Here is a 21714-nt window from a genome sequence, read left to right as displayed (position 1 = left end):
TGAAGTATCTAGTATACAACAGTTAGTAGAATCAACGTTGAATCTATGAAGTATCAAGTCAAGTGTATCCAGTACACAACAGTTAGTAGAATCAACGTTGAATCTATGAAGTATCTAGTACACAACAGTTAGTTACAGTATAAGAAATATGTTAGGGCATTTTTTGAAGTCATTTATTCTGAAGGTCAATTTCAATTCATCTCTCTTGTTAATTTTTTTTGTCGAGCCTTCGACTTTAGTCGAAAAACCGGCGAGACATAGGCGGTCATACCGTCCGTCGTCGTCGGCGGCGGCGGCGGCGGCGTCCATAGATATTCACTCTGCGGTTGTATTTTTTTTAATTACTTGGAAAAAAATTATTAAACTATCCTGGGTTTTTTTCAAACTTGGACAAAATAAAATTCCTGCTTTTCTTGTAAATGTAATTAGTTTTTCTGCCGGGAAACATTACATCCACTCTGTGTTTAAAGTTTTTAAAATTTTAATAACTTTCTTAAATTATCTTGGATTTGTACTAAACTTGAACAGAACTTCTTGTTTTTGATCAAAAGCTAGTATCTAGAAGGACATTTTTTACCTGTTTATCCGCATTTTACATTGAAATATAAATGGACTTAGTTTTCTCCCAGTTAATATTGCAGAATTACAGCCTGCAGTTTAAGTTTTAAAACATTTATTTGATACATAAACTATTCTGGATTTGTACCAATATTGGATAGAAGCTTCTTACATTCAAATGATCGTATCGAGAGGAATATTTTTATTGATTTTTTCCTCATTCACTGAGTTTTGTTGAATATGCGATAAACGGCAAAAGTAGGCGAGACACTGGGTTATGCGGAACTCTAACGAATTTTCATTTCAAAATAGTCAAATACGCAACACTGACGGTAAAAGACTTACAATATACTAATTGTTCAGACTCCAGTCGTGAAATTGATTTTGTAGGATATCTCAAAAGTTACTGTTTGCTTTAAGTTATAGTGACGTTTGGTAGTATATGTCACAACTTGTAAACGTATAAATAAATGGTGGTCTTAATTAGAAGATTTAAAATACTAAATCATTTTACTGTACATGTAGTTTTAATTTTGCAATATTAATACAAGGATTTGTATAGTAATATAGTATAGTATAGACTTACTATACAAATCCTTGATTAATATTAATCAATATTTATAGTTTTAATTTTGCAATGATCAGTATTTATAATTTTATTAACAATCGCCATTTAATATCTATGTGAATATTGACTTACTCCTTATTAACAGGTAACACCTGCCTCATATTATTTTCTAAACACCTGGATCCAAGATCGAACCATGCATCCTGGTTTTAGGTCCAGTTCCATAAATCGGACTCATCGGATGTTTTCCATACATTAACCTCTATGCAGACTCCTGGACTCCTGTTATAAAATGACGAAAATGATGTAAACATGTGTTTCTATCTCAAATAATTAACTTTATTCCAATAAGTGCGTACACAAATTAATTTTAAAGATAGCTATGTTATAAAAGACAAAACAAAAATCAACAGGTTTTTATTTTACAAAACAAAACTTGATCATTTTGGTGTCCCAGTTGTCCTTCAAACATGCATATAAAATGAAAGTTAGAAACTGATTAATAATTATAAATGACAAAAACAAGACATTCGATAGGGAATTTAAACTAGGAATTGATTAACCACGGTAGATTATGACATTGAACCAAACTTTGCCAGGCAGACTTGCTGAGTAGCATGAGTGTGGGTCTCATTGGGGTCCAAGTGTGATGTGGGTTTGCCGATTTATTTTAGGCATGACACATGAAAGTCAAAATATTTTCCATGAAAATAGAAAATGAAGTCAACAGGACACGGGAATTTACACAAAAATGAGAATTGCTTACGTACATCATGTACATAGTGTAAACGGGATGCGGTAATCTTTCAAAACAGTAAGCGGGACCAAAACCCCCTATTGAGACAACCCATAATTTTTCCACATATTTAAATTGCCAGTAGTGTACCATACCTTTATTCTTGGGTAGTTATATAAGCCAACAACTTCTACGTACTGACCCCTCATCATGCTGAGACATCTTGGGTTTCGTAATGTGATTTCTCGTCTCCAAAAATGGTTCCAATTTTTGCCATTTAATGCAGACTTAAAATTATTCAAAGCCTTTGCCGTCACAGTTAAATCTGACTGGTTATTCCACTGGTCAAATACTCAAATTGAAAAAGTATAATAGTACAAGCAGGATTCAAATCCTCAATCTCTAGATCCAAAACAGCACTCTAAGTGACTCGTCCATGGAAGATCTACCAAAACACAACCAGTTAGAAAACCTCAAATCATACTACACTCTTCCCCTATATTTTTTTCCCTAAATATATTATAATCCCAAATTTGATGTGGGGAAAAAGGCAAAACTAAATAAATTTCTGACTCAGAGTCCATCATTATGGATACAGTGTTACAGTTTTCATTTCACTTTTATATTCTTAAGATCCTGTAAAGACAAATTAATTTTAATAATTGTAGATTACTCAGAAAATTTTAACAACTTACAGTATACAAAATAGCAGTGGCAGGAAAGAAAATGTCCGGATCACTGAGGACCGCTGACACATACCCAGGTCAATTCGGACAAGGAGATATCTCTGATACTCCAAGAAGCTTAGGAAATGGACACAACTCTCGTCCAACCTCACCACTCAAGTTTTTTGCAAGAGCCAAAAGTAAAAGTAATGACATTTTCAAAGGAATTGCAGAATATGTGTTGGAGGCTGAACATTTTCTACAAGGTAATACCACCTATTTAATCTATAAGCAACAGCAGCAAAAGCATTATGCTTAATCAATAGTAGGTCTAATATTATATTACATATGTTTTTTCAAGGTTGAATCAGTGGTACAAAAAATGTATGACAATGTTTTCTATTCTGATTGCTTGAATTGGTTCTGTAAAAAAATTAACCTGAAAAAGCTTATTTGAAAAGTACAAAAATGTATTTGGATAATTTGCTGTGGTCTTGTCACAATATTAATCAGGTTGTTTTCGTAAATAGTGAAAAACACATTATTGGTAAGGGAATAATAACAGTTTCATTGTCAGAGGAATATCACAGTTGTAGAGGTTTTGTTTTAAATCATTTGTAAATAGAGTTTAACAATCTAACCTAATCTTTTTAATCATTGTTAATGATGGAATATTTTTTAATGGAAAATCATTTTATATTTTAATAACCATCTAGTAAAGTATTCCACTTATCCCCGGTTTGAGTCATGCGAGGTATCTGATCAATGGATTGAAGAAAAAAATACCTGCTGATTTTACGATTCAAATGTAATTTACTGGCACTCCAATATCCACTTAGGGACAATCTTAAAGAAATTCAAATGTTCACTGAATTAGAAATTTTATTTTTTCTATGTCATAGCATGTTTTTTCTTTAACAGAAACCAAAGGTGAAGAAAATGAAGAATATCAAGTTGTCCATGGCTTTCTAGGGATGGTAAATGGTATCATAGAAAAACTGGCCAGAGACCACATGAAAGTCGTATTTTTTGGCAGGTATGGATAGGAATGACTTGTTTTTCCCAAAATGTCAAAAGTAGGTAAAGGGAATCTTTTTTGTGATGTGGCAACTAAAAGCGAAATTTGTTTGACAATGTATTTGAAGCTATTGCATTAGTTTTTGATTAAATGAACATTGTTTGGATATACATGTTAAACATAAAAAGGTTCATCAAAATGAACGGAAACATTTTGTACCCAGAAATATATTTCCAAAAGATCCATTAATGATATTGACTGTTTCATTTAAAGATACAAGATGCCTATGGCTCCTTCAAAAAAGGTAAACCTTTAAACAAAATCCAAAAAATTACCTACATTTCCACTGAACTAAGATACACACCAATATTACGCTACAAATATCAAATTCATTCTTGTGCTCCTATATATGATATAATGAAACACCCCAAGGAACAAGTTAACAGGAAACATTTATTTGGATTCTGTAAAAGTGTATCTGATCAATGCTATATGTGTATGTGTAGAATATTGCTGGATAAACTATGTTGAATGTTAACTTTTCTTTCAGAACTTCTAACGGGAAAAGTACCACTATCAATGCTATGTTAAGGAGTAAGATTTTACCAAGTGGTATTGGACACACGACAAATTGCTTTTTACAAGTAGAAGGAACAGAGGCCTCAGAAGGGTTTTTATTAACAGATGACTCAGAAGATCCTAAAAGTATTAGTGTATGTCTTTGTTAATAACATCAACAATATTAAAGGGGCTCACCATCTTCGCTAGCCAAGGGTAACAATCCACTTCTCTCCTCACCATCCTTGGCAAATTAAGCCAACATTTGTGATAACAATGTTACGCCATCTATCAGTAGATCAAAGTCACGCCTATTCTGAATACATCATTCTATACCAATGGTAGCACTCAAACTCTTCAATTTGGAGGTAAAAACAGGATATATTCAACACACTTGGTATTAAGCAAAAAACGTATACATACATTGACATTCATGCATTTGTAATCTAAATAAACAAAGAAGTAAATTGCAGAAATTGCTTAAATTTTACAATCTTTTAGTTTAATTTCAGCTTATTTGAGAAAAAAATAATAAAAAGATAAAGGTCACGGATGAGTTAAAAGAGATATTTGAATTTTAATGCAATTTTTTGCACCAAAGGGAGATCATTTGGATCTTTTTGAATAATACAAACATTTTCATGATTTTAAAAGTCATCTGGGGCCAAAACAAATCAATAGTTTTGGTTGATTTTTATACCATATCATAAAGTAACAACTAAAAGTGTAATAAATAAATTATTTTGTGTCTGGGTTTCTGTACCCATATTCTCCTTTCATTTCAATAACAAATAAAATTACTAAAATGATTTCAAATACTTGTTGAATATTTAGTTTTTTATATGTTTACATCTTTCAGTCAATCAAGCAGTTAGCCTCAGCCCTGAGTACCATGAAACTTAAAGAGAATTCATTGATTCGGATTGTATGGCCAAAAGAGAAGTGTCGTCTGCTAAAAGAAGATGTTGTCTTTGTAGACAGGTATTGCAGAAGATTTTCTAAGTTTGAATTTGTTAGTGATCTATGAAATGACATAATGTAAATTCAGATATTATTGCATACATTTATTATTGCAATTTTGTCATTTTAGACTAATATGTGATATTCAGAAATATCCTGTTTCATTCATATAAAAAATTTCAAAATGCAAGTTTTAATTATTGCGATTATAACCCTGTATGAGTGCCAATGAGACAACTCTCCATCCAAGTCACAATTTGTAAAAGTAAACCTTTATAGGTCAAAGTACAGTCTTCAACACAGAGCCTTGGCTCACAGCAAGCTATAAAGGGCCCCAAAATTACTAGTGTAAAACAATTCAAACGGGAAATCCAACAGTCTAATCTATATAAAAAACAAGAAGCGAGAAACACTTATGAACAACATCAACAAACGACAACTACTGAACAACATGCATTCTTGATCTTTCAAAAGAAAAGCAGTCAAAATATTTCAGTGTGTTGGTCATGATCTTTTGTATGTTAATTTCTAAACGTGAAAGTAACTAATGTTTGTTTCAGTCCTGGAATAGATGTCACACCAGATTTAGACTCCTGGATTGACCAATTCTGTCTGGATGCTGATGTTTTTGTCTTAGTTGGCAATGCAGAATCGACACTCATGCAAACTGTAAGCTAAATATTCTACTTTATATAATAATAGGGAGATTGTTCTTTGTGTTTAATGTGAATGAATGAAAGAAACTTGATTTTTTTTTAAGATGATGTGGTATGACTGCCCATGAGACAACTCTCAACCAAAAACAAAATGCTGTAGAAGTTAAAACAACTATAGGTCACAATACAGTCCTTAACATGATTTTCCAATCCCTTTCAGTTTTTACTATGTTGTTTTCATCGCAAAATGGAGATCACATTGGATATTTACTATTATCGCTATTTTTGTGCATTTTTCCTTTGATGTTTTTAGTGATAATTTTCATATCATGCTACTTGCTTGAGATGGAAAATTATCGCTATAAACTAAGCATGCATGTGGCGTTGCTAATGAAATTGACAACGTCGTCATAGGTAAAATAGCGATAAAAAGATTATCATTGTTCATCTCAACTCCATTGCTTTTCTCTTTTTCGCTGTCCCGGCTCAAGCGAGAAAATCAATCTTGTTGAGATGATCACCGATAATCTATAATTAGAATGTTATGGTCCGTTCTTGATTGAATTTATTGTGAGTAATCAACCTTTGAAAACCCTATCAATGACACTAAACATATGAATATAAGAACAACAAGTTTCCTGTAATTTTACAATCTTTTGTTTGAAACTATTGCATGGTAAAAATATATATTTATCTTTAAAAATTTATATAGAGATCCAATAGGGATATAAGATTACTCGTAAAACAGATTTTCTAATTTTATATTTGTGCATTTCAGGAGAAGAACTTTTTCCACAAAGTGAGCTCCCGATTATCCAAACCCAACATATTTATTTTACAAAACAGATGGGACGTGTCAGTTAACGAGGAGGATGCAGACGAGGTAATGATATTTATTAAAATGTTAATCAAATTCAATGTCAGAGGTCAAAGAGAGAAAATATATTCAAAGTTTTTAATTAACCTTTCATACATGAATAATTTGTTACCATTAAGGAATGACTGTAATATTGTTTCTGTCTATGAATGAGCGTAGCGGGTTATTTAACAGCGTGCATCACATTTTTAATGTTATTTCGAATAGACAGAAAAAAATAATACAGTCATTTCTTATAATTTAATTCTAAATTAATTTTTAAACTGTAGAAAACTATGAAAAACGTTGATGACGTCACCGTCGCATGACTAAATTATGTCTATGGGCTAATAACAAAATAACGTCAGCCAGTCGAAAGACGTGTTACATTCAAAATTAAATTATTGTCTAATAACAGAAAATAAGGAAAGTTTGATTGTGTGTATAATGGGCAACCTGTAGTTTTAATGTGACAACTGCATTGGTTGAACTGATCATTATTAGATTTTATTAGATATCTGTATTTAATAAAATGAGAGAGAAAATAGTTTCAAAGCGGTCTTAAGTCAAAATACCTTAACTCTTCATATACAAAACAAATTATCCTACATGACTTTTGCAGCTGAACTTCTTAAAAGATAGCTACTTGAATGCATGTAGACTGTCGTGTCAAAGTTCAGACAGACAGAATTTAATTTAGTCTTCTTTTCAAAATAAGAAGTAACAGGTGTGTTCTAGTTAAGATTATATTAATGCATTTCAGGTAAAAGAGCAACATTATACCAGAAATACCCAGTTCCTGACAGATGAACTGAAAGTAGCTGATAAACAGGAAGCCACCAATAGAATTTTCTTTGTTTCGGCCAAAGAGGCATTGATCAGTAGGCTTCATGAAGACAGTCAAACACCAACACCAAGTATGTCACAATATTTTGTCACCCCCCTGTATACTGTTTTACATCTGTCAGTCAATTCGTAACACCAATGAATATATTTGTCAAATCTTTCTCAGGAACTACATTACAAGGATTTCTGAAATTCAGTTTCATCATTTATATGAGTCAGCTAAACTCAGTCAGTGTGATGTGTTTTCTGATTTATCACTCAACAACTTCCTGTTTACCTTATACTTTTAGTGGGGCAGGGGTATCATTATGATAAGAAGCAGCTCATAGATTCACCTGTTATACCAATATATGTCAACTTCTTTGATTGATAGTCTTACAACTGATTTGAAAAGTTTATAGTAGATATTAGAAGATCACAATCAGTCTTTCTGTCAGAGTGAACACATTTATCATTCAACTGTTCAGTAGCTATTATTCACATTGGTTAAACAATAAATTGTCTGAATTTCAATAGATATTGGATTATTATAAACAAAATGTCTTATATACATTAGATATGACAAAAGTTTAATCTGAAGTATGAAAGTATAGAATAAATAACAAGATTGTAAGCAATCAATCAAAATTACAACACAAAATGAATATATAATCCTCAAACTTGAAATTTATTGTTACAGCTGGATCATTACAGAAGAATTTTGCTGAGCGGTTATTTGCCTTTGCCAATTTTGAGAGAGCTTTTGAGGTTTGTTATTTTCAGATCTACATAGATAACGCATTAATAATTTTAGGAAATATTTCAAGCATAATCAGTATAGGAACATGTTCAACAATACTGGATATATTGATGCTATATAATGCATATGAACCGTACATTATACTTTATTGGACCACAGATAATTTATCACGTTGTGATTGGTTAAACACCGTCATGTGGTGACCCCCTATGAGACTGTAAGAGGTTCATGACGCGTTAATGGTGACGACGTCTATTAATGTTGTTGTGTTTCATTGCTTATTTTTGAACAAAACGCAGCATGCAAAGTCCAGAGTCCAATAAATTCCTTATACGGTTTAAAACTACTGACCCCCTACGGATCCATAGAGGGTGAATGAAATTCATAAGGAATTCCGCCCTCCGGCCTCACACCCTATGGATTTTACTAACCCTCTATGGATCCATAGGGGGTCAGCAGTGAAACATATTACTTATAAGACACACATGTCTAGTCAAACTTTTAACTTTCTAGTGAACAAAGTAACTAGAAACTTTATTTTCACCCAAGCTAACCAGTCTATGCCATGTGCTTAGAGTAGAAGAAGCAAAAAGGAAATTTTACCTGACAAGAATCCAACCACAACTTGCTGTACTCAAAGCAAGCACATCACTAATGAGGCAGTAGCACACATCTTTAAAACAGGCAAACTACAGCATTGGTTAATCTATTCATATCATCATTAACAAAAATTTTTCTCCCGACATATCTTATATCTTTGACAAAAAATATGTCAAGATTTTGAAACCTTGAAATTTATGACTTCGCACTCATGGAAATAATTATATAAAGTATGTTCCCTATTGGAACTTGAAAACAAGGAAATAAATGAATCATTATAATATTTCATGATTTTCATTCTATTGAAAATCCCTTATTTTCAGGTGTGCATTTCTCAATCAGCTGTACATACAAAATTTCAAACCCATTCAGAAAGAGGGAAGAAAATTACTGCAGATCTAAAAGATATTATGGAGAGAACTTATACTGAATGTTTACAAGCTTGGTAAGATTTGAGTTCTTTAATGAGTAATGGAATAGATCATTTTTCTTCTAAACTGATTCACATTTTACTTCTAAACTGATTCACATTTTACTTCTAAACTGATTCACATTTTACTTCTAAACTGATTCACATTTTACTTCTAAACTGATTCACATTTTACCTGGCTCAAGCTGAAATAGTAACTTTCTACAGGAAGATGTGTCTGCAAAACCTGGAACATTATAAATGCCTTTATAGCCATGATAGCCTAATTTATCAATCTTAGCTTTTACTCCTGCAAATGCACATCATAAAGTTTTAATTAGAACTGACTATTGAATTACTTTATTTATTTGCAGGATTAAACATGTTAAAATTCTTCAAAGATTGCACTTTTTAGGTATGATGGCAAACTTTCAAACCTACAGAAAGTATTTTATTTTTTTTAGTGAGGACCAGGCTCATAGAAGACAAGAAACAGCTGATGAATTAGAATATTTAGATAAACAACTTGATCTATTGACCGAGGAAATTAAAGACAAGATAAAGGTCATGGTAGAGGAAGTGGAGAGAAATGTATCATTTGCTCTCAATGATGAAATTAAACGGTTATCTGCCCTTGTTGATGACTTTGATCGACCTTTCCATCCAGACAATTTAGTGCTGAGTGTTTATAAAAAGGTGAAGATTCTTTCATTAATAAGGGAATATTATCTGATTAAAAGATAGGGTGGAGTAAACGTAAATGTGACAGCAACCACACAATTACTAAAAGACATACATGTAGTATTTAAAGCTTTTTTAAAGAACATGCCAAACTGAGAACAAAACGGTTTACCATTAAGATTTTGTCACTGAAGTTTAAAATTTTCTGAGTCATGATATTTATAATAATGGAACAAGTTTAATATTCTTAAATTTATTCTGAACAAAACAAGCAGTTGATACATTAGGAACAGAGGGACCCATCACAAGTAAATTATTTTTGCAATTTTCCCAAAATGCAATAAAAAGGTAAAGATAGATTATTGTATGATTATTATATTTGAAGGAGATACACAAGTATATAGATCATACTCTGTGTAGAAATTTAGAGGGCAAATGTTCTGGAAAGGTTCTAAAGAAGCTTAATAGAACACAACAGGAAATCACAGGTATTATGGGTATTTTGTCATATGGCTTATGACCCTGCTGTATTGATGTAGCATGACTATATACCAAGTTTAATGGAAGCTATTTAGCAGAATTGTGAATGTTCATATCATTGATGTGTTATTTCAATTTTGGTTATATAAGAAATTGAAGCAAAAACATCAAACAGGAAATTTCTTTCGTTGCAAAATTTATGTGTATGCTCCCTGAAACATTTGTTCAGATTTGTGTCTGAAAAAATAACATAATGAGCACTCAGTTTGTAATTTAGTTGAAAATGTGAGATATACATAATAAGTCAATGGAAGAAAAAAAAGCATTCAGAAGTCAGTTTGTGTTGACATTTAAATTTTGCAAAATCAAAACGTATAAAACCAAACAATTATAGAAAACCTATTTGTCATTAATATGGACATTCATAGTGCTTTTTATTTTGCATTGAATCCATAGAAGTCACATGGCATGTATCTTATCATTTCATTGGTTCTAATCATAGGAGTTACATAATCATGTAGAAGAAGGGTTAGGACGTAACGTACAGCAGCGTTGTTCATATGTATTACAACAGCATGTGGAAACTACTCAAAAGGAAATGACAGGTATTCATAGCGTCAGAAATAATAATTTACAGCTCTTTTATAAAAGCATGCAAAGCAAACCTTTGATCAGTTTGCTTGGATGTATTCAAACAATAGGTAGACAGAGTTTCAGTCTGTTTTATATAAGATACAATAAAAATTGACATGCAATGAAGTTAATGTTTATTGTCCAATCAAATTCCAGTATTTATAGTATACAGACTGAAACCGACTTCCTATGTTTTATTTACAAACATCCAAACAAACATAGCAAGCAAGTTGATCAAAGTTTGCTTTGCATCCTTTTATAGAAGAGCTGTAAAATAATTATCTTTCAAATGATACTGTACTAATATATGGGTGTACAAGGTGTAAACATGACACAAAAATATTCCAAATCGCTTTTGCTTTAGGGTTATTCCATTAAAATGTATGTGGGAGAGTATGAAGGGACTTGTATCTCTACAACCAAGAATAAATTTAAGATAATTTTGCATTAGAATCAAAGACCCATGACACACATTCAACATTGAAACATCCCTTCCTACCCTCACACATATATATTTTAATGGAATAGCCTTGAGTGCTTATATAAAAAAAGTTTGAAATATCAATACATATGTTGATTTATTTATTCCCCTGCTTATCAAAAGCAATTATGCAGTTCTAGATTATACAAATGGGGAACATTGGAGGCACTTTTTATTAGACAGCAACCACTCATATATGTATATGTCTGCAGCATGCTTTTTGTAGTGTTGTGGAATCATTTATAATGGATACTGTTTTGTTCTTTTTAATTGGTAAAAGACGAAAAATATATAATCCTTTCTTTTATTATCTTTTTTCTATATCTTTGTTTTAATAAAAAAAAGTTGTACTTAAAATATATTATGTTCTTAATTTTCCAAAAAATCATTTGGGTTTTCCTTTGATTTTTCCAGGAAAACAACCTTGAAAAAGTAGGCAAATAATTTATTTTCAGCATTTTACCTGTCTGAGAAAAATTTTAATTACTTACTGTTCCTTGAGGTTCCTTACAAGCAATATTTTAATTTCAATTTTTTGGAAAACAACTTGAAAAAGATTCATTTTAAATATCATTTAGTTTTTTACTTTTGATAGTTATAGTTTTTTTACTAATGAAGTTAAAATTATATTGTAGATCGCCTGGCAGCACTTTTAAAAGATGAAGAAAGAGCACAGTTGAATAACGCATTACCTAAAAGAGACTTTGAAATAGCTTATAAATTGGACTGTAGAAATTTATGTTGTGAGTTCCAAGAAGACATTCAGTTTCGTTTTTCTTTTGGAATAACATCCTTAATGTATAAATTCTTAGGGAACAAAGGAACACAGCACACACTAGGAGGTGGTCAAAATTATGTAAGTATCAGATCCACGTTTATTTCCAGGATCAAAGTACCCATTGGTGGCCTTAGGCTGTTTTCTGCTTTTTGTCTGGTTGTTGTCTCTGTGACGCATTCCCCATTTCCGTTCTCAATTTTATGCTTGTAGTTTTTAAGAAGGAAATATGAATAATCACATAGAATAAACAAACAAGTATTAACAAAAAACCAAACTCTAAGGTAAATAAAAAAGGTGAAGTGCATGAATCTGACAAATTTTGGACTATATATCAATGATCAGTTTTATGGCCAGCTAAATCTCCTAAAATTAACTAATCTTTTTTTATCATAAGTTTGAAAATAAAACTCAGTTGAATAATTTTTGTAAGATTACCAACCTATCAGCAAGTTACCATTCTTTTATGGGATGTCTTAATGGAGGGAGCATGCATAGATAGATTATTTGTCTTCTGTACAAGAAAAAATAATTTAGATACGTTAAACACTACAACCAGAACATCGCAGAAGACAAATAATCTATCTATGTATTTTAGACATTTTTTTTACCCATACTGATACAGTAAATGCATCTTTGAAATAAAATTTTTGACTAAAACTTCTGTTAATTTTCCTAATATTTCAAAGATATTTCAGTTTAAACTTTGCACACACAATTTATGAAAATTTATAAGCAAAAGATGTTCAGTTTTGTAATACAAAATGAATTAATGTAGGAGGAAAGGGTCCATTAGTGCACCTCTTCCATTGATAATACCACAATAGAGAACATCATAAATTCTTTACCTAATTGCAACTCATTGGATTTTAAAACATTGTATATTTCAGATTCCTAGACCCATGTCTAGTTCTGGTACACCAATGACCCCCCGAGCTGAACTACAACAACAAGACAGTCAAGTGCTGATGTCAGTCATTACAACGTTTGCTACCATTACATCACGGTCTACAATGGGAGGTGTTGTTGTTGCAGGACTTGTGAGTAGAAACTCTGGAAAAATGAGAGTTTACATGTTGTACTGAGGATTCATTATTGTTTGTTGGAAACCAATTTTCGTGGGTTTTATTGGTAGAGGTGAATGATGAATTCAAATGTTCAAGGAATAACATATATTTAATAGGCTCTGTATACAGGGATTGGCAAAACCACGAAATCAAATGTCGAACGATCATGAAAGTTTTCAGCAACCCAAAAAAAATGATACCAAGGAAAATAAATGAATCCCAGCAATCCACGAAAATTTATACCAACAAAAATAAATGAATCCACAGTAAGCTGTCATTAGCTTTAAATTATGCAAAATAAGGCCTTGGAAATGGGAACTCAGCACAGTCTTAATATTGAAAATAGGAAAAGTGCTTTTGACATAGTAATAAAATGAATAATATCTTTTAGTTTATGTGGCTACACAATAATTACTTTTTAGATTACATTTTCCTTAGTAAGCACTTTTAAGGGGTACTTAATACTACAGGGAGATAACTCTGTAAAAATCAACTAAATGTTTAAAATGACGTTCTATTGTTAGGGAAATATTAAAAAATCAATGATTTAAATTGCTGTTTATCAAACTGCTATATATCCAATTTAATTTTTCTGATAAGGTTTGTGGTTCTATTTTTTGAAATTTTTATATTTTTGTGAAAGGTTTAGAGTAAATATATTTTGTAAATTAAACCAGCCAAATTTATTTAAGTCAAGGTGTTGGGTACCACACTAACCAAAGAAAGTAATGTTTAATATAGCCAGTTTTTCGTTTCAGGTCCTAAAGGTAACTGGATGGAAGGTTGTTGCAGCAGTAGGGTCATTATATTGTATGTTATACCTTTATGAGTGGTTAAGTTGGACCAATAAAGCCAAGGAGAGGAGATTTAAAAGTCAATATGTGGAATATGCAGCTAGTAAACTCAGACTGATCGTAGATCTGACAAGTTCTAACTGTAGTCACCAAGTACAACAGTATGTATTAAAACTGAAAACCAACTTATTTTTGCGAGCTATTTATTTGTGTGACCTTTGTGAGTAGGAAAATAGATTGTATATAAATCATCCTGAAAATTATAAACTAGGATCTTTTCTCATCCAAGATATAACAGTTCTGTAAATCTCTGAATTGGGTAACATTTATTTTTGCAAGCCATTTTTTTTTGTGACCTTGCTATTTATTTTTGTGACCTTTGTGAGTAGGAAAATAGATTGAATATAAATCGTCCTGAAAATTATAAACTAGGATCTTTTCTCATCCAATATATAACAGTTCTGTAAATATCTGAATTGGGTAACATTTACGAATTTAGTAACAATTACCAAATTGATTGATTGAACCATTAAGTTCAGTGTTTATTTGGTTTTTGCAAATGGTGCAGCTGTTTATTGCCTATTATCTTTTAAATTTATAAGTGATACATTAATTAAACTGCAAAAATGGTCAGCAAGACAAGTTCTTAAAATAATTTCACATTGTCACGATCATCAGCCAACTCCTTACAAGAGTTATTGTCCTTTGATGATGATTTTTACCATATTTTTTTTCATTTTTGTCTTTAATATATATTTCAAAATTATAATAGATAGATAGAAACTTATAATTGAGACATTAAAGAGGAAATCATGCACATAAATCAAGGCGCAACAGTCTTTTTTTTAGAGCCTCTAGTTTTCTAAACTCCTTCACATATGGAGCTGATGTATGTGAGTCTACAATGATGAGTTACAAAGCTATATACCTGCAGTTTTATTTACAGCAATAATTACATGTATATCAAATATTTGTCACAAGAGTATTAAGGCCACACCAATTTAATTTCTTGTTCTACGGATTTTTGGACTCCAAAAATTGGGGCGAGCGAGCGATTTGAAAATTTTAATAAAAAAATATTTAATTTGCAAATTTTTGAGGCGAAGCTTAAAAAGTAAAGGCGAGCGATTATAATTTTTTTTTGTAAACATAAAATAGTAGGTTTTGACTATATTAAAACTTGATCTATCACTTGTACCTTGACATCTCTTTAATTTATGAAGTATTTTTACCCTGTTCAACAAGAAATAATTGAATAATTAAATCTGGTCTATGTATGTGTGACTGACAATGAGACAATTCTCCATCCAAGTCATAATCAGGTTCAGAACAACCCCTTAATGTTATGCATATCCCTTTTATGAGGGGTCAAAATAAGTTTAATATAATATATATTTTTTTTTGTAAAAACACTTTAAGTACAAAAGGGCTTATATTTTCCCAAAGAACTATAATATTTGGTATTAAATGGTCAAAACATGTCCAAGAATTTTGTAATGTTCCTGGACTTTAACCATGTTTTAAACACATTTACTTTTATAACAGTTCAATATTATTCAAAGTAAGTGGACCCATCCCTCTTTCAGAAAAGTTGTTTAAAATATAATGCATTCTCCTCTTTTTGAGTAAAAAATTCTAAGTTGTCAACGGTTTTGTATAGTAGCACTGTACAAATCCTTAGTATTTCGATTTTCTTTTCTACAACAGTAAACATGGTAAAATGACCCCTTCAAGGCCCTTGTCTGAGCCAGACTGAGGGAGGGTTGATCCCAACCTGATAATAACAAACATAGGTCAAAGTACGGCCTTTTACACAGAGCTTTGATCAAGACCAAACCAGCAAGCTATAAGGGACCACAACTTAGTATTGTACACAATTCGAACAGGAAAACAACGATCTGAATTATATTTCCAATCGGGGAAATACCAATGAACCATGCACATCAACAAACTATAACTGCTGAACGACAGGTCCCTGAATCAACCAGGACAGGTGCACAAACCTGCAGCGGGTATGACCGTCACCATACATTATAATTGCTGTTGAAGGCAAATCCTTCAGAAGTTCTTTGTACTTTATTTTAACAACGAACATTTTCTTTATAGGGAATATAAGTTAGGGGGAAAGAAACCAACGTTTTGTTCTGTACTGGTATTTCTATTTATATCGGAGCACTCCCGCTTGGAATAAATTGGTTTAATGCTGAAACAAATATTCTTGCAGATATTTACAGTGTTGTGGGGTGCTGATACAGTTTTAATCGTTATATATAAAGGCTAGACTGTGATTTTAAAAAACAAATGTTGAGATCTTTATATAATATTTACAAAAAAAAACGGTGCGGGAAATGGACATGATTTCATTTCCGGATGCGGGAAGCGGGAATATAATAAAAATAAAAAAAATCTGTTTTGAAAAAAATAGGTGCGGGCGGGTCCGTCGAACAAGGAATCAAATTGGTGTGGCCTAAAGGAATATTTATTTTTACAGGGAATTGTCATCAACTTTTGCCCGACTTTGTAACACTGTTGATCAGTCTAAACACAACCTTAAAGACGACATACTGAAACTGGACAAAGAAATCAGAAGATTAGAAGATACTTCTAAAACCGCCAAGAGTCTCAGGTACATCATAGTATAGTGACAGTCAGTTCAGGAGATAGTTTCATCATATCTTGCGCAAATATTGGGTTAACATTTATTTACTGTGGATTCCTTTTTATTTGTTGGATACCAATTTTTGTTGATTTAGTGGGTATAGGGGAACCAGGAATTAAATATTCGATGACTTTCAAATTGTATAAAGAAGTATATGCAGACTTTGCTAAGACCAGGAAATTAAATATCCATGAATTGGAACATTTTCCTCACAATGAAAATTGGTACCTACAAAAATATATGAATCCATAGTATGCAGACTATTCATTGTAATAGCTACTTTCAACCATAGTTAACAATGTCCCAAATACTTACTGCTAATTCAAAATAGACCTGGTCTTTCTCATTTGTAGTATATGAATATAAGAAGATGTGCTGTAATTGCCTTTATAACAAATTGCCACCGCAAGCTATCAATGGTACTTACATGACAAATATAAACCAATATTCAAATGGGTTTATTTATGTAAGAAGCAAACTAAAAATGATATACAGCAACAAATGACAACCAATGATTCACAGGCTCCTGACTTAGACAGGCATATACACAGGACACAGCAAGGAAAACACTTAATGTGGATTCATTATTATTTGTTGGATACCAATTTTTGGTGGGTTTAAATTACATTTATAAATTATAACAACCAATCTCATTGGCTGCCTTGCAACATTTTAAATTTCAGAAATTTGTATAAAATTGATATTTATTTGACTATAAAAGATTGTTACCATGGTTACATAAATTTATTAAAAATATGATATGGGTACAGGGGAACCACGAATTTTAATGTTCATTGAAATACAAATGTCTATGAAGTTGTATACAGACTCTGGCAGAACCACGAAATCACATATCCATGAAAATGCAAGGTTTCTGCAATCCATGTAAATTTGTACCCACAAAAATAAATGAATCCACAGTAACAGCTAATGCCTGCTATTGACTGCCATGATGAAAACAGCTATACAAGCTCTATTCCTTGGATGGATTGATTATATATCTTTCATATTTATTCATGTTTATTTTACAGGAACAAGGCTGATTGGTTGGATAAAGAACTGAATACGTTTATTGAAGAGTTTCTTCAGAAGTATGATTAGCCTCAGCTTACCAGGAAAGTTTATGTGAAACTAATTTATGCTTATTGTACTTTTAGAATATGTTCATTTAATTTGGTATGTAAGAAATTGCTATTATTAGTACAGCACTGCAAAGGCCACCCTTCATATAAACGATAGTCTTGCCTTAAATAATTTGTGATCTTGTCTATTTAGTTTATACTTATATCAACCAATCCATTGGCTGCCTAGCAACATTTTAAATTTCAGAAATTCGTATAAAATTGATAGCAGTTTTTATAAATATATTTATTTGACTAAAGATTGTTACCATGGTTACATAAATCTATTAAAAACATGATATTGATGGTTAGTGAGATTTGTTTATTTATTTAAAATAACTTCTATAATTATTGCATGTAATTTCATAACAGACTTAGATAAAAAGTCATTTGCATAGAATTTTGGAATTTGAAGAAGAGTGTTATTGTAATAAATGCATGGATGCTTTTTAAAAAGGACATAAATTAAGTTAAATTCTCAATATCTGGCACAAACAAGTTCAAAAGTCTACAAAAACTGTGACAAGATGTTCTCTGTATTTTTTATGAAGCAAATAAACTTGAAAAATTGCTCTTTTTACCATTGTTACAAAAACATAATGCATAATTTTATCATGTTTGTTTATATAAAACCTTCATATTTTGATGCCATAAGTGGGTCTTAATGTCCATAATATATTAGTTAGTTTGTTTTAATTAACATTTGTTATATAATTGTATATAAATATGTTTTTTTTTGTTTTTGACATTTTTACGTCCATTGATCATTTGTTTATAATGACTCTTGGGTGAAATTTTTCCACTTGATGTAAAGATGGTAAAAAGCACCTTGACTAAAATTAATTTGGCTATTTTAATTTTCATAAAATTTTGACAAAACTTATACTTCGACCCTCTGACAAAAATATAAAAATTTCAAAAAACTTAAAACCACACACTTTCCCAGAAAAATTTCATTGGATATAGATAGCAGTATGACCAACACTGATTTATATCATTGAGAAGCTTACTATTTCTTAACAATACAATGTGATTAAAACGTTTAGCTGATTTTACAGAGTTATCTCCCTGTAGTGTTAGGTACCACCTTAAATAAGAAATCAATATAACATACTTTGAAAATTTAATCCTTATCTGTACAGTCAGACAACATTGAATATCTTTTCTTCTGTCTTTAATGAAGGAAAGTGACAGAAAAAAAGTGATTTCTTTTTACATTAGTATTTCTTAGTTTCACATTAATGAATAAGATTCACATATTCATAATATATATAAAGGTTGGTTGTTCATATGTAATGTGTTCATGATTTGTTCATAATTGTAAGTGCTGTATTGTATGAATTTGAATAACTGTAATGTGTAATTGTTTATAGTATGTAATACGACACGTTAAAAAGGAGCTTGTGGTATGATTTAGTGGTTTTCATCATTTAGCATATTTATAACCAATATAAATACATATTTTGCCTCTGGTACTAATATTAGATGTCCAAAACTTTCAACAAGGAATATTTTTAATTTGGGATTAAGGAATAGATTATTTTTGTTAGTAATATCAGTTATACTAACATAACTAATCTGATCTCTTTAATAAAGAAATTAATCCATAGATCATTTGCAAACATTAGTATCAATTATACAAATCTCATACTATTATGCATAACTTTTTCTTAACCAAATAAAGCCCTTTATATTCTATTTATTATGTATTTTGTTATTTAATTTGTTTTCAAATAGTTCCTAGAAATATGAAATTGTTTTTAGAAATAATGAAATTTGTTCATAGAAGTACTGGAATTGTTCATAAAGTGAAGACATTTTTAATAGAAATAATAAAATTATAGAAATAACGAAATTGTTCAAAGAAGTAATGAAATTGATCCTAGATTTATGAAATTGTTCAAAGAAGTAATGAAATTGATCCTAGATTTATGAAATTGTTCATAGAAAAAAATGAAATTGTTCATAGAAATAATGAAATTGTTCATAGAAGTAATGAAATTGTTCACAGAAATAATGAAATTGTCCATAAAAGTAATGAAATTGTTCATAGAATTATTAAAATTGTTCATAGGAATAATGAAATTGTTCATAGGAATAATGAAATTGTTCATAGAAGTAATGAAATCGTTCATAGAAATAATGAAATTGTTCATAGAAATAATTAAATTGTTCATAGAAGTAATGAAATTGCTCATAGAAATAATGAAATTGTTCACAGAAATAATAAAATTGTTCATAGAAATAATAAAAATTGTTCATAGAAGTAATGAAATTGTTTGTAAAAGTAATGAAATTGTTCATAAAAGTAATGAAATTGTTTACAGAAATAATGAAATCGTTCATAGAAGTAATGGAATTGTTTACAGAATTAATGAAATTGTTCATAAAAGTAATGAAAGTGTTCGTATAAGAGTTATGAAATTGTTCATAGAAGTAATGAAATTTTTATTGATGAAATGAAATTGTACATGTCTGAATGATTTTATCGATATTTATTTGTGCTCATTGTAATATATTCAAAGCCAACAACAACCAACCTTGTTGCCATTATGGTCATCAGTGTCATATTTGACCACTCTGTTTTCATCACCCTTCCCTCCTTTAACATGATATAATATTTACTCTAGAATTTTTGTAAAATTTATTAACCTTTTTACAAAGTATTGATATATTATCACTGTTTTCACTTTGATAAGGTCTTTATTTGAAAGGTTACGCTGTGCAATTGACCAACTTTTAAATCTCTATGTAATTAATGATAACATAAAAAATATTACCCAATTATCACCAGTTTGTTTAAATTTTCTTCAGAAATTAGATATAGTTTTATCCCCTCTATTTATTTATTTAATGCAATATTTATAAGGTAACAAATCATTTTCTAATCACAGTAAATGCATGAAATATTAGTATATTTTAAACTTCCCATCAAATATTTTTCGGATCTTTTATATTCTTTTCTGTTAAATAAGTGTATTAGGTTGTTGTAACAGTTTTTAATTATTGTGGATTCACTTATTTTCGTGGGTACCAATTTTCATGGATTAAGGAAAACTTACATCTTTATGTATATTTAATTTCATGGTTTTGTGGAAGTTTGCATACAAACCTATTGGAAATTTGTCTTTGGTTGAACATTTAATTTCGTGGGTCACCATTACCCCTGACATTCATGAAAATTGGTATCCAACGAATAATAATGAATCCACAGAATTGAGAACTTATATCTACAAACTATTTTGTATGTTTTCTGGATTTTGTTAAAGAGTTAATCTTATTTTATATATAAATCTATGTTGTTTTTTCTTTAAATATTCTTTTTCTGAGTATTTAAATCATTCTTTGCTGTGACATTTCATATCCATTTCAGTTTATACATAATTGTGATGTTTATATTGAATAAGTGCTATTAATGTTATAAATAAATTTGATTATTATTTTCGTGTTAATTTAATAAGTTATCATGCCTCCATTTCATCAAGTTCATTGAAGCAACTGGTTCATGAACTTATGCTTGTGATTGATGTTGTCTGTTGTACTGTTCTCCAAGGAGACAGCAACCCAACAATAGTAACCAAAAGACATCTAGAAGGTGTAACATGCAGTCTTCAACAATTAATAGACTAGTGTATTTGTCAATCTCTAAATTGTTAAAGAGACTACAAAAGATTACGGGATATTAATCATACTGTAAATAAGGATATTTTGGTTTAGGAAGTCAACACTTATTCATGACCTCATTGCTTTATATCATGTTGAATTCCACAATTTTAAGCAGGCATAGCTCTTTTGTTTTAATTTAAAAAAAAAAATGACAATCATTGCATGTCAAAGCAACACATTATGGTGTA

The 21714-nt window shown here is 30.6% G+C and overlaps 1 protein-coding gene across 4 annotated transcripts; it reads left to right on the top strand.

The window, feature by feature from the left end:
- The first annotated feature begins 1330 nt into the window (after positions 1 to 1330).
- On the top strand, positions 1331 to 21300 carry LOC134692840 (mitofusin-2-like). Of its 4 annotated transcripts, none has more exons than XM_063553436.1 (17): positions 1331 to 1477; positions 2531 to 2793; positions 3449 to 3563; positions 4096 to 4258; positions 4963 to 5084; positions 5624 to 5732; positions 6498 to 6602; positions 7339 to 7492; positions 8101 to 8168; positions 9084 to 9205; positions 9634 to 9865; positions 10236 to 10338; positions 12080 to 12300; positions 13110 to 13259; positions 14045 to 14241; positions 16572 to 16706; positions 17771 to 21300. In XM_063553436.1, the coding sequence occupies exons 2-17, from the start codon at positions 2589 to 2591 to the stop codon at positions 17838 to 17840; spliced, it is 2271 nt and encodes a 756-aa protein (XP_063409506.1). In that variant the 5' UTR covers positions 1331 to 1477; positions 2531 to 2588; the 3' UTR covers positions 17841 to 21300. The 4 variants fall into 4 exon arrangements, with proteins under 4 accessions (XP_063409506.1, XP_063409508.1, XP_063409507.1 ...); XM_063553438.1 differs by lacking the exon at positions 10236 to 10338 and adding an exon at positions 10833 to 10935 and having other exon boundaries at positions 1332 to 1477; positions 2560 to 2793; XM_063553437.1 differs by lacking the exon at positions 10236 to 10338 and adding an exon at positions 10833 to 10935 and having other exon boundaries at positions 1333 to 1432.
- Positions 21301 to 21714: the final 414 nt, after the last annotated feature.

The sequence above is a fragment of the Mytilus trossulus genome, chromosome 12 (assembly GCF_036588685.1).
Source record: "Mytilus trossulus isolate FHL-02 chromosome 12, PNRI_Mtr1.1.1.hap1, whole genome shotgun sequence".
NCBI lineage: Eukaryota > Metazoa > Mollusca > Bivalvia > Mytilida > Mytilidae > Mytilus > Mytilus trossulus.
The sequence above is the reverse complement of the archived record's forward strand: the minus strand, read 5'-3'. Positions and strand labels throughout refer to the sequence as shown.